Source organism: Bombus terrestris, chromosome 3, assembly GCF_910591885.1.
Source record: "Bombus terrestris chromosome 3, iyBomTerr1.2, whole genome shotgun sequence".
In the NCBI taxonomy this organism is placed as follows: Eukaryota; Metazoa; Arthropoda; class Insecta; order Hymenoptera; family Apidae; genus Bombus; species Bombus terrestris.
Genome location: NC_063271.1, coordinates 16,593,698 through 16,608,744, shown reverse-complemented (window position 1 = coordinate 16,608,744; position 15,047 = coordinate 16,593,698). Strand labels below are relative to the sequence as shown.

The following is a 15,047-nucleotide window of genomic DNA, read 5'->3' as shown; positions in this document are numbered from 1 at the left end:
ATGTGATTCTCTTAACAAATCTGTTTCATTCATCAAGCAACTGCAAAATTTCCGTAAAATCAGAAGCGGTTTCACAAATTATAGGCATTCGTAAACATGATAGATAAGAGTTAGTATCGCGGCGTTTTAGAGTATCTATGAGCGTAATATGGAAAGTAAAAAGATGTATAATAAAAATAGTTCACTTTCCAAGCTATCACTAACATTGTAACGAATTATTATACATATAACGGCTCACGAAAGTACTCGGACGCTTACAGAAACTTTCCATGAATATTTTGTTGAAGCTTTTCATGAATTTCAAGATGCATTAGGCTGTCTCAAAAGTTTCTTTCGTTTTGTTCTATTACTACAAAATAGTTCATACATAAATCGATAAAATAATATAAAACAAAAAGTGTCGTGCATCTATTATTTCCTTATGAAACGAAAGAAACTTTTGAAACAAATGTAAATAGGAATTATAAGATGCTTATTGATTACCATCGGTATTTGGACAGTTAATTATGTATTGTATAAATAAGTCACAATATTTTTAGTAGGAGCATTTTTGCTACCTAATCAATCATATGTTTAAAAATACTCTTTACATTGTACATTAGTTTTTTGCTATGTGTACGTCTGCAATAAGCAACTTCTAGCTTCCATATATATATTTCCAAATTAGTCTCAATTTTTACCGGTGTAATCATGATAGACACGTCTCGTTACATTGAAGTGAAGTGAAGAAAGACACTAACACACATAATATATATTCGCAAAAATCTTCTATCTAATATTTTCGTCAACTACTGTATACACATTTATTAGATATTTGTGTGAGATTAAAATCGACAGATACGATAAAAGAATATTGTAGAGGTATAGCAATAAGAAAGTACAAGGAAAGTATAGCTCGTTAATTTGAATTACACCAGATTGTCAGTCATCTATTAGGTCGTGTTAATCTCTGAATAAATTCTTAAATAAATAAGTGTTAATTAAACGAGAGAAACTTAGCATTTATTAGTATTTGTGCTTCTACATTACATAATGAATAGGTCTTTTAGGGAAGAAATTCTTAGATAAAGAAGTGTTAATTAAACTAGAGACACTTAACATTTATTAGTATTTGTTCTTCCCCATTACTTCTTGAATAGGTCCTTTAGGGAAGAACAGAGAGACGGTTCGCTGAATTCCGTCTGCTTTTGGTTCTTGCTATTCCAAAACAAATTTGTCACTTCACCTGACATTGGTTTGTTCGAAGATACCGAGGGCTTTCCGCTCGACCCGGAAGCCCTCGGTATCTCCGTATCGTTTCCCTTCTGCGCCGTTAATATCTTCTCAATTGCGCTACCAAATACCTACGGACAAAATTGTTCTTATAAATTTATGAATATTATGTGTTTACGTATTTGAATGAAAATTTTTATGAAACGAGATTTCGCGTTAAAATACGTAATAGTAAATACGATAACTTACATGCTCTTTTTACCAAGATGAAAATGTATATGTAAATTTACTTGATGTATATGTAAATAGAAATATTTAATATGTAATATTTATATGCTTGTATTTAAAATATTTTCATGCTTAAAGAATAAAGGTCATAATGTTATAAATATTTAAATCCTTGCACCTCTCCTTTATCGCGTAAGAAAGAGAAACTAAAAGTTTCACTCCAGAGAATGAGCTTCGTTCTAAAACAAATCAAATAACATATATTCAAGTATTTAACTGTTATTTAATATTCCTATATTATTAATATAGATGAGAAGTCGATAAGATAGTTTACAATCATTAAGTACAGTATCGCAGATCCACCATCAGAGATCAGTAATATTAAAATAAAATTCATGTTGGATTAAAAGTGTGGTTAAGTTGGGGCTAACCCCAAATTTGCAAATTTTGACCTAAGTCAAAAAGTGGCCATTTTTGCACCTCCTCGCGAACGAAAAATTCTTGTGCGACGTTTAAGAGAATTTATCAAAAAAAAAAAAGAAAGAATTATTAGCATTTATACGAAATGTGACATGGAAGTTGAAAAAGATGAGTGTAGAGATGAAAAAATTAAGCAGAGGTCAAACTTACGCGCTACACTTGATCTTCATTTTCTTTAAATTTTGATCCAGCTGATAAATCAGTAATTAAACCAAGGGAACTAAGTTTGAAATCAAGCGAATCTGAAATACTATCAGACTGTTGCTACGTGAGAACAATAGCCATCTTGTACTTCGTATTTGCTCGAGTCCAAACTCTAATCGATATACCAGCAGAATTTACCAGCAAAATAATTATTCAGAGATTCTGTCGGTAAAACAATTGAAGTTTAAAATCGAACGAATCCGAATTACTGCGAGATCGTTGGTGGCTATTGTTCTCGTAGCAACAAACTGATGGTACTTCAGATTCTTTTGATTTCAAACTACAATTGATTTATCAATAGAGTTGTCGAAGAATTATTTTGTCGATATCGGTGTAGAACAATAGCCAACAACGATCTCGCTGTACTTCATATTTCCTCTATTACAAACGTCGATTCATTTACCAGCAGAGCATCTGAAGAATTATTTCACATGGATCATGTAGAAAAAAAAAAAAAAAAACGAACACGAAAATGGAACTGTAATAACATTTTTTATTCCTTCTTGAGAGCCGTTCTTAAACATTTTGCAGGAATTTTCCCTTCGCAAGAAGATCGAAAAATAACCACTTTTGACGCTCTGTTTTCATCCCATATGAATTTTATCTTTAATATTACCGATTGATAATAATGTCACTGCGATATTGTCCGCAATGATTGCAAATTATCTTCTCCACGTTTCACCTATATCGATAATACAGAATATCAAACAACAATTATTTAATTTCACGTTGTTGTTGACTTTATTAATTTTTACGATAAAGTGCATTCTCTGGAAGAGATTTTACGATTTACGATTTTCTTTTTCATTCCTCCTTTCACCTACGATGGCTCTTAAACAAGAAACGATATCGTAACGAGAAATACAACTTACCTGAGCGTCCACTTTGGTTCCACTAGTGTTGTCCCATACGACCTCGCTATTAGGGGACTTTTTACCGAACATTTTCTTCACCGCCTTCACTACCTTCAATTCATCGAACCTAAGACTTGAACTGGCCATTGCTAAATCTTCCGGCTTCTTCGACATTTCCGTCGCGGAAGACCCTACCGAGCTTAGGATCGATATCAGATCCCTATTAGAGCAGACCATGCCCGCAGCACCGAAAACGGGTGCTCTCGCGGCTCTTGGCAGTTCCGAGACGCGCTTTCGGAGAGAAGACGTCGGCGAAACCGACAGAGTAGGCATTTCAAAGAATCGTTGTTTCGGCTGTTCAGTGTAACGTTGAACAGAACTGTTACCCTCCAGCGGCTGCATTTCGTACACTTGCTCCGTCGACGTCCTGTACATCCTTAAGCGCACCTGGCAAACGGATTGCTTTTATTCGAAAGACAGTTTCTTTTTTATCATAATTCGTGCGTTATGATACATGTTTCGATGATTGAGCCGTTAAACGTGACAAAGCGATGGAATTGTTTTGCACAGAAATTCTGGTTCTAAAATTATGTTAGGGATTCTAGGGCGTAATAACATCTTGGAACGCAAAGTTATCGATGTGTCGATGAAAGTTAAGCGAGCTTTATCGAAGCACACGTTCGAGTCTTTGGGCGATTGCTAGGAATACGCGTAATGTTCTTTTCTGTAAGCATCTGTACGCATCTGTTTGATGCAAAATCTAAAATCAATCAAATCGGATTGTACGGACGTATTTGTCTGTATTAATCCTTTGACGTCGATACCAACGATGTATATAGCGAATGGCGGTTATCAGCCAAGATTATGAGCACGTAGGGAAGAACAGAACTGAACGCTTGCTGTTCCAATAATGACGATCCATAAAAGTCTGAACTCTAATAAAAAAAACGCATGATAACGAATACAGCGCGTATTCTTTCGTATGTCTTCAATGAATATGTATAAGTTTGCTCGTAACAGAGTTGAAAAATGCCTGTAGCGTTCCAAGTTTGAACAACGTTTGTGTCGCGCGAAAGTTGATCAATATCTGAACCGCTTGAACGTTAACAAGTATCTTTTTCTGTGTTCGAGGTGTGAATGCCGCGAGTGTCATGACCAGCCTTTCACGTGCTCTTGGCGCGCCTTCTACTGGCAAAGATGGGTCGCTACTTGAACTAACACGAGATGTTAGTTTTCCGAGAAGATCACGATATCTCTGCGGGTGAGGAAGTTCGGCAACTTGTACCGCTGTAATATAATTCCAAATTACCCTGCGGAGATACCGAGTTTACGACACGTCCCTGGCGATTGAGCGCGGGATGAAGCAAATTTCTATGTTATTGCTTAATAATTTATGATTCCAATTGAAAAATAAGCTTCTTCGCGACCATGCTATAAGCTTCACCGACGAAGACGTGCTTCCTTAGCGAGGCTCCTGACGAACAAGGAATGAAAACCATAGCGACTCGATTCGTCCGTAATTTTAACTGTTAATTTTCGCCTAATTAATAATTGTTCTAACTCCATCTAAAAAAGAAGAAAAAAAAAGTAATTGATGAATCCACGTATGCGTACATTGTTATAAAGAACGATATGATGTGTAAATAATTATAAGTTACAAAGAATAAAATAATAAATAATACGATGAAAATTGTATACCTGGAGAGCAACGAATATGTGGTTCTTTCAAATCTTAACTTCGCACGATCGTATAGAAGTTCGTCAACTTTAAACTCGGTTTTTCTTAGTCTGCAAACTAGCGGAGATAGAGCGACTAAAATAAACGAAAGATCCTTACCTTCCTCGCTTTTAGGTCTGCGATGTTGTCCATAACGTCCAACTGACGATTACTGCCAAACAACGTCGATGACACTCTTTCCATCGTAACGACCGAATTTCTTCGGCCATCTAGCTGAGGAGCTGGTCCTGATCCTTCTCCGCCACGATCGCTCATTCGTCTCATCTGTCGACACAAACATCAAGATAGTTTCGATACGCGAGAACTGTCGTAGTGACGATCGAGCCTGGCGAAAGTCAAATTGACCAACTTCATCTTTGGACAATCTCATAATTTCGCAATTTCATCGTCCAAATACACGATTGATTCTCACAAAACCTCTAGTTCCTTAGAGCTTAACGCCACGCTCATCTTTTCACTTTTATCGCATATTGTCTCACCACTTGCGATACTTGTAATTACTTTTCACTACTTTTCAATTTTGGAGTTGGTCAATGTGATTTCCGAATGGCTCGATTGACTATGCGAGTCATGGATAAAGATGACAATTAAACTATTCAGATTAGTCATGTTGCTTCGTCAAACGATTTGAATTCAAGCAATTCGAAACCATTTTGTCAATGTGAACCTATTATTTTACCAATGTGAATCTGTAATTTTGCTTGAAATATCCTTCCAAGTTTTTATGATGATTCAGACTGGTCAAGTTACCTGAATCAAGCAACTAATTTCAAGTTACTTGAAACTATTTTGTTAACGTGTACAGTTGCTTGAATCAAGCAACTATTTTCAAGTAAGTTAGAATCATTTTGCCAATGTGAACCTGTAATTTTGCTTGAAATATCCTTCCAAGTTTTTATGATGTTTCAGAATGATTGCCACGTTAGAACGAAGTAGCTTCAATAAATAATTGATATGCAGCGACATAAAGAAAGTAGTGGCAAAGTAAAAATTTTAATGTAAATCTTTCGATGGATTCAAAGGCGCAATAAAAAAAGGTAATAAAAAGATTTCGAAGCAGAACTAGATTATTTGAAATTCTCTGACGAAAATGCTACGATACAAGGTCCTTTAGTGCGGAAATTACGTTACAGAATTTTTTCGAATGGAAAGAACACAATGTAGTTATTGATTTTGAAGAACGTTCCATAAAATATTGAGTTACTTAAGCTGCTTATATTTTGATTTTTGTAAATAAGCAAACGCGTATTGTTTATCATTTTATTGTTAACTTATTTATTCCATCTTTTCTATTATTCGTTATTTAATATTAAAAATTACACTTATTTTCTTAAAGTTGATTCATATAATTATCATGCTTTCCTTTATGAATTAATTGAATGTTAACGCGTCGCGTAATTTATAAGTATTAAGAAAAATCGTTTATTCGAGTACATTATTCACCTGGTGTAATGTCACTCAATTAAGAAGCACGAAAGAATATATTCTTGTTCGATTTATCGCGAAAAATAAAATCTTGCACGTGTGTACAAGCTGTTGGTTTCATCCAAAAACTACGACGCATGGGATAGAGAAACAGATATATATGCAAATGCACGTAATATATAAGAGAAAAACGTATGTACGAGTCCATAAATCGAAGTACGAACTGAAAAGGGAAATTTAAATTTTATCGAAAATTCTACTTCTAATCGACGTCTGCGTAAGATACGAGGACTAGCTGTTGGCGAGATACGGAAGCAATTTGTAGGTTCGAAGGGGAATATCGAGAAACTGGTGGAATACGCGAAGCTGTCGCCAAATTTTAACGTCTAATAACTTCCAATGGCTGTCTGATATCCGCACGGTAACACTTCCAACGAAATAACGAGAGCGATTCGCAAAAGAAAATATCGACTCGCAACATTCGCTCTGGGCACGTGCTGCGTGAGCGCGTCTGCGTAATCCGTTTTTAACGGGCGAAAAAGTCAGTGTTATTGCTAAAGCGAACGTACTAGGAAAAAGGTAGCGAAGCGTAGAACTTTAAAAATAAAACAACATTTTTCCACGTTATATTCCTTCTGATATTTACGAAGCCTTCGTGTGCCAAAAGAATCTGACATTCTAATGTGACAATAAACAGGAAATCTTTTAAGCTAAAAGAAAAGAAAAATACATATATCTCGAGTTCTCATTGGGATTAGGGGCGTGTAACGAATCTTCATTTGGATTAACCATTGTTGTTATACGATATGGATGATATTTACTGGTACCGATATGATTACAGTACCGATATGGTACAGAGTTTGACAAGTAACCGTGGCAATTAGGTACTCGAGATGCCAATGACAATGATCTTAGGTTCAATAACGAATCCACGGTCAAAGGGATAACAAATACGTCTTCTTCCAAAGTCTAAGTCGTACTGAGCTTACTTGTCCACAATTCAAGTGTAACTTGTCTACTTACTTGTCTACAGTATAAGTAGAACTCCCTCAGTCCAAATGGAACTGCACTTATATACTCGTCTCTGTACCCCTCGGGTCAACTATATTTTTAAGGAGATCTATACAATTACTCCATAGCTTTGTTAGGTAAAAACGTCCATGCCATGACCGTGGCTACGTTTAGCGACCAGTTGTGTCACTTCGAGCCCAAGCCTACTGTCATAAATCTCGGGTAAACATAGTCGGATTAAATCATAAACAACTACTTCTGAGTTTTATTATTTAAGTGCAGCTATAATAAAAAGTCTAGACTAAAGTATTGGGGGTCTTCCCAAAAATTCCAAAAGAAAGGCCCCGATGTCCTTTTATCTCCAACATGTATATAGGAGAAATAAAATAGTATAGTAATTTTTTAATTGCACACTAAATTAGTATTAAATTCCATACGATATTTTCAAAGATCTTGTATCTTTGAATCTATCAGATAATTTTCGAGAAAGGTCCTGTAACTTCCATATACATTTTCCGATCCATTTCAAATTTTTCCAATACAATACTCGCGTCTCGTTACAGCGCCAGCGAAATTTCCAAATATCTCGCATGACACGCATCGCACATTCGTGAAAACTTTCCGTGATAAACGTTGGAACGCTTTCTCAAGCCATTGGGTATATCGCACCGATGAATTTCGAAATTTCACTGGCGCTGTAACGAGACAAAACTATGCTGATTATTATTATTATACGTGCAAAATGTGGAACAGATTTGAAAATGTATCACACAAGTATCGGAAAAAAGATCATCGAATTATTGGGAAAACCAATTTTGTTCGCTACGTCGATAAGCCACGGTAAATAGCGAGATCGTTTTTGAGACTAATAGTGCGTTTAAAACTACTGTTCATACCGTGTGCTAATTTTTCACTAATACTAAATAAACTACGTTCGCAAGTAAATGTCCAGAATAACGTAATTTCCATCTGCATCGTTGGTTTCGTTTCAAATTTCACTGTTATAATTCTCGCAGCGATTCCTGTCTCGTTACAGCGTTAACAAACATTCGGAAAGTGTCGCGTAATGCGCATTTGGAAAAAATTTTCCGTTGCGAACGTTGGAATAGCAGCGCGAGCCACCGCGCAAACAGCGGGAAACAATTTTTCCTTGGAAAACTTGGAAGCTCGTGTCATCGTTTAGAACACGTACCTGCGTTGTGTTTTATCTATGTTCGGTACTTTGAAGTCTAAGTATAAACCTTGTTTGCACGGTGCAACTAATCCGTGACAAATCGAGCAAAGTAGAGGCTGCATTTCATCGAATCAAGGAACGTTTGACGTGTACACCGTGACATACAGAAACTTGTACATCTCTGAAAGCCAACGCTTTGATGTTTAACGATGAATGCTCAATTCTCAGAAACGATGCTGTCATTGAAATTAAGCTAGTCGTTTCTGCCGGTGTACGCGGAATTTCCTTTCTATGGGCTCTCGCGTACAAACGTGTTTATGTTCATTTACACCGTCTTTCTATACGAGAGGTCTAATCAGTTCGTAGAGCCGATTTATCGGTTTCTGTGCGTACAGCTGCGTTACCGTTCGTCGAACGAATCATGCAAACCAGACAATTGCCCGATTTTAAGACGCGACGCGATAAACGCGAACAACTGGTTCAGTGGGACGACGATAATATCGATCAGAACGTTCTACGTAAAATTAGTTAGAAACGATCCGCCTGTTACGATCGAACTTGGGCTATTGGCATCGATTGTGGTAGTTACACTTGGCTAGCAAGTGTAATTAGAAGAATACGAATCCTTGGCAAATTAACGAATAGTTTCTTTCGAAATTTACTCTTAACCGAAGCATTTATCTTTTATACGATATCATACACAGCAACTGGAGAACCCGGAGAAGCGTTACCACTGCGAGAATTACGCTCAGCTAATAAACGCAAACGAACGAGAGACAAATATTCTGATAAGTTCGGCAAGCAAATGTTATCTCGTTTCTAGAAATAATTGTTAATAAGGAATATGCTAACAAGGAATTTGCTAATAACCGTAAGGTTGTATTAAGCGTACGATTTATGCTAAATATAAATTGCACGAATGCGACGACAGTTCGTAACAAATTGAGTTCGATAACGACAATGTTAATTGTTTATCGTTTGTGCAACGCCATGAGGCGATTCTTCTCGAAAAATTGCAAGTGCCGAAACGACGGTAATTAACGCCATATTATTATAAAATAAATTCTAGGTAGTTTTAACGCGAAAGATTTATACTGTTTGAATAAATTCTCGTTCGTAAGTATTTGCCCGAATGCTGGTCTCGTGCGAAACGCGATAATTAAAATTGCGGATTTTTAGCATACGCAATACACGCAAGAAGATATAAAATTGCACAAATATTTGAGATATAATTGTAGATGAAACTTTCAGCCTGAGATCCAATCGAACCGGTAGCCTTTCTAAAACCGATCTCTACTTTCAAATCAACTTTAAATTTCAGCCTGTTTTTATGAGAAAATTCTCAAACTAATATGATGCTCCTCGGACAGCTCTTCTCTGCCTTCTCTTTCGCTCTCCACTCGTCTCCCCCTAGAGAACAGCGTAATAGGACTACGTGTGCTCGTAGTCGGAGACAAAATTGGCGTTCAGGTGATATTCTACGGGAGCTTATTTTTCTAGATGACTCGTAACCCTGGCAAGTGTCAGTCTTTAATCTCTTAACGTACAATTTTGCTCCGCCTAACCGGTCAAAGACGCGCAATTTCTTCCTCGATCTACGTTCGCGATCTAAAGACGCTCGATTATACGCACACAGAGACGCACGAAGATACTCGAAGACTCTTAGAAACTTTTCACTTTTCCTATATTACACGAAATATTTAGAAACTTCATTAACAGCACGACGAGCCACGATTATACGTGATTATGAAATTTCTAAAATTTCTAATTTCTCTGCAAAACCGTATCCAGAAGTTACATAAAATATTCGTCGCGCAAAGACGATGAAAATATTTGAGCAGTCAATTATTCGCTGTGTTAAGCCACGATATTTAGCGAAACGATCTTTATCACCAGTTGTAATGTTTAAGACTACTTCTATTCATGCTGTATACTAATTTTTCGCTAAATGTATATTTGCCATAAATGTTACAATTACAAGACATCATAACTGTTACAAGAGAAGTTTCTAAAGTTGCGATATGAAGGTTGATGTTTTTAATTAAAAAATTTTTGATCGCGAATAACCGTTAAAACGGATTAAAGTTTTTTTGATTGCCGGTAATCGTTATCGACGAGAGAAATTTCAGTTTGGTTACCAATAACCAACATAAATGACCGGATTTTTAAAATATTTTTTTTTTTTTTTTTTTTTTTTGTTACGAGTAACTGTTATCCGTGGCGAGAAAATTTTATTTTGGTTATCGATGACCATTATCGATGGCAAAAATTTGCTCTACATTGTCAATTATCACTGGCTATATTATCAATCGTTATTAACGTCACTGATAATTATTGGGTTGGAAACTAGGTGATTGCGAATTTTGTCAATATCATCTAATGACAAAACCCGCAATCACCTAGTTAACAAGCCAATAGTACGTGTGTTCGCAGTTATTCATAAAACTTGTGTGTTTTATCGAGCAAACAAAAAGATATGAAAATATATGAAACGAATAGGATGAAAGATATCGCAGTAGAATATTTTTATTAACAGTTGCACCGTGATATCTTTTATATTATGCTTTGTTTCGTACATTTTCGTATCTTTTTGTTTGCTTAATAAAACATATCAGTTTTATAATTAAGCTCCTTTACGTTGCCAGTGAAAACCGATTATCAGCAATGTCAATAAATATCGACGATAGTCGAATGTGACTAGAAAATATTTTTTTCATCGATATTGCTTGGCGATAATCGAAAATCAATTTCGCCATCGATAATGGTTATCGGTAACTAAAGCAAAATTCGGTTTTCCTTGATAATGGTCACTGTTCGATAACCGAACAAAAATTCAGGTCACTTCCATTGATTACTGTTTCAAATTAAATTCCCATGATCTAAAATTATTATCGAGCGACCGAGGAACAAATGGAATCGTTCGTAATGATTATTCGTAATCAGAATTATTAACGATTAAAATTCTTGAATCGTATCGCTTTTGGAGAAATTGAAAACTGGCTTTCGTTTAAATAAAAACTAGTTTCTACCCAATGATTTTCCTGCCAAAAAATATTTAACGTAGTTGTTATTTTGGAGCTTCGCTTGTAACTTCCACGTAGATTTCCAGATTGATTTCTAATTTTCCTATTGTAATATAACAATTAATACGATATAATATAATAATCTTAATATTAGATTATAAATATTAACATTGTAGGATTTTTTTATTTATTTATTTTATTTGGGTATGGTCGTTGTCACAAGATCACCGGCGATCTATCGGTTTCGTGATTTCTTGCGTCTCCGACGTGACACAGGCAACCTCTTGTACCATGGCTCCGGTATACACACGTTCCACAGAGGTGGATGACCCATGGTCAAGTAGACTTTCTTAGTTAATCAAGGTTTTCCCCGATATTACAATATTACAGCAACGATAGTTCCAATGCGGTGCATTTGATACACGTCCGGCAGTGAAAAATGACGAGGATACAACAACAACAACGTTCGAAAAACTTTGAACCGCAAGGCGGGTAATGCTTCGAGAATTCCTCTTTAAACGAAGAACTTCGATGCAGTTGAACGTTCTCAAATTAAAATTACGCCAACTATGTTCGAGTAGTGCGCTTTCCAGCTTTATGCTGTTTTTACGTTCTGAAGAGAAAAATGATTTAAGTATTTCGGGTGGAAATTCTGCGAGTAGAACGAGAGTTTTAGTTCTTGCTTTTCCAGCAGTTGTCGTTTTAATAATTTTAACCTTCTTAATACAACCTGCATGCGATAGTTTCATAGTTGAAACATTTATTCCCTGGCACAGCACTTAAAAATGATATATGTACGGTTTTCATTATCAGATTCGAATACGCGCGTATTGAATTTAGTTAAAATTTTAATTGAATATAAAATACATTATCGCTTGTTTCATTGGATAATGTAACGAATTTCTCGTAATAATATAGGAATTTCATCAAAACGAGTAAATCAACACGTTGATTGACGAAGTTTGAACTACCTGTTGAAAAGTTTAACAATAATGTATTATATATGTATCTGTTCATCAACCATCACGAATCAGCCAAATAATAATTGGAAATAAATTTCATTGATATTTCGTTCCGTTAATAATTAATATGATATTGCCTATAAAAGCGAACATACTTCTTTATTAATACGTTGTCTCAGCGTAGTTTTAATATGTAGATAGATATGAGAAAGACAAAAATAGCGGAGATAGTTCAACGTGCAAGTTTGATGTACGGTGCCCGGGCCGAGTGATACGAAGAAGCAAGCACCGCGTGATTCTTCGTGGAAATATAAATGAAATATATATAGCATAAAAATTTTTGCATTCTCGACGTGGTTGTCGAGAAAATTGAGTTTGAAAATTTATCAAGCATACCGGAACGTGGGTAATTCCGGACTGGACGGGACTGAATAATCGACATGGAGGTCATTTTACGTGTGGAAACAAGTCGAAAATGTGGAGTAACATGTTCCCGTTTAAGGCTTCATTTTCGAGATAATAAATGTTAACGATTAAATGAGAAATTTTCAAATTTATTTTTCTGGGAAACAAAGCGTTCTACGAAGAAATGTTATTTTACGTTTTCGACTTATTTTCACACGTGAAACCACCTCCTGTCGATTATCTAGTCCTACTTATTCCGGAACATACCGTCGTTTAAGTATACTTGATAAATTTGCAAATTCGATTTTTTCGCCAACTAAGTCGAGTTAAAACTAGCAAAATGTTATTTTTAAAATAAAAATTAGATAATAGAAAGTAGATAGAAAATAACATTTTGTCAGTATATATATAATTATATATATAATTTATTAAATTTCATCTGTCGGCTACAAAATGAAATTCATTTACGCACGTGGAGTTCTCATTCACATTTGTCGGAGTTATCATTCAACCTCAATGCACAGATTAAACATAGATTATTATATAGATATATAGTACACTCTATACAGCATAAACATTGTATTAATTATCGGTTTATTATTATTATTATTATTACCTATTTATCGCAGCAAGGTTTAAAGGATAGTGCTGTCTGTGTTACGAAACACGCGCGTTGCATGTTAATTGGTGAAGTAACTTTACATGTGAGAACGACGAATGTAATTTCTCTTTAATAGACAGAACATTGTCGAAATTTTCGACAAATACAAACCCGTAACACGTAAGTAGGAAAGCGATAAAAGTCAACGATTCGTTTATCGCAATTTCCACTTTTAACAACGTCTCAAACGTTATTCCAGCGTATATTGCTCGAAATTGAATAGAAATTTGTGCAAGTTCTTAGTTAATAACGTTAGAGAAACGAATAGCGCGTTAATAATTTGCAACTCGTATTAGTTGGTGAAAGTTTGCGTATTACGTGTTCCGGTCGAAAAGTTTATCGACTTGATAAATTAACATAGCATTGTGACAGCGTAGCAAAGAATACGTGCTTAACATTCGATTAATATTACCATTCGCTTGAAATTAACTTCTTCGTGAAAATTTAATATCGATAGGATAAAGAGGATATCACGCGGATTATCTCGAGATCAGAAATTAAATTACTTGGTAATTTGATGTTAAAATTTCTTATTATACACAATGTGTTTCAGTAATTGAATATACGCGAAATTAACTTACGATATTATTCATCGAATTATAATGAAACAATTAGCTAGCAATTCGTTTATTCTATTATTTTATTATGTGTATGTTGAACAGAATTTTATACGTTTCTCGTACCTACTACGTGGTAGACATAATTTATTATTATGGTTTATCATCGTTTATAATTTAATAATCATTTAACGTTGAAATTCGATATAATATTCCGGCGGAATTATTCTTTCACTATCATAATGAATTTAATAGCAGCAAATTTTATATATAAACGTAATAATGAATGCAACGAAAGTAAAGGTATTATATTCACTTTCGTTAAAGTAATCGGTTAATCATTAGAATACAATCTAACGATTATCAATATTAAAGAGCATCGCTTGTTTACTTCTTATAGCTTCGCCGCCTTCCGCATATTTTATATCTTCGTTCAACGTTTTAATTTTAGTACACGAACATTAACTTTCATAAATCGTCAGAGCTAATCTGTTACAATGTAATCAGGAAAGATAATTAAAAACTGAGCAGGTTAATTAGCCTAGTTCCATAAAGGACCAAATTAAAAATCCAATCAACAACGTACTTGAGCCAAGCTTAAATTCGATGCATGTGTTAAATTAACATTTCAACTTATTAATAATTCAACGATACTCTCCGCTGCAATGATCCTTTTTTTTTTTTTTTTTTTTTTTTTTTTTTTTTTTTTTTTTTTTTTATTTAGAACGAAATACAATAGCCTGCTATTTTATTTATTGCCGTTACACGCTGTCGCTATTATCAGTTGTTTCGGAAAACTAGAAATAACAGGGAACTACATTTCTATATATCCGTCGCTCGTTACATTACATTGACGTTTCATAGATATTTATAACGACGGTCTCTGACATTTACGTTGTCGATCGATGTAAGATAAATGAATTTCAGGAAGGAAGAGAATTGACATTTGATCATTTCAATTGCAATTACACGTAATCACAAACCATTTCGATAAAGGGAAATTTAATTTTACAAATACGAAATAAACCGAACAGATCGTCAACATATTTTTAACCCTTCAATAAATAGACACAGTAGAGGCCATTCGATTCTGAAATTGAAATCTGAATTTTC

At 34.9% G+C, this 15,047-nt stretch overlaps 1 protein-coding gene across 3 annotated transcripts in view; it reads right to left on the bottom strand.

The window, feature by feature from the left end:
• Positions 1-980: 980 nt before the first annotated feature.
• Positions 981-15,047, bottom strand: part of LOC125384729 — a 46,801-nt gene continuing 32,734 nt past the window's right edge. Inside the window, exons 3-5 of one of the 3 annotated variants that reach the window (XM_048404463.1) lie at positions 4,816-4,980; positions 2,997-3,425; positions 981-1,343 (exon numbers count right to left, since the gene is read on the bottom strand). In XM_048404463.1, coding sequence (XP_048260420.1) covers positions 1,125-1,343; positions 2,997-3,425; positions 4,816-4,980 — 813 coding nt within the window. In that variant the 3' untranslated portion in view covers positions 981-1,124. Of the gene's footprint in view, positions 1,344-1,461; positions 1,604-2,996; positions 3,426-4,815; positions 5,246-15,047 lie in introns of those variants that run through there. The other 2 variants (XM_048404464.1, XR_007223470.1) reach the window with 2 other exon arrangements.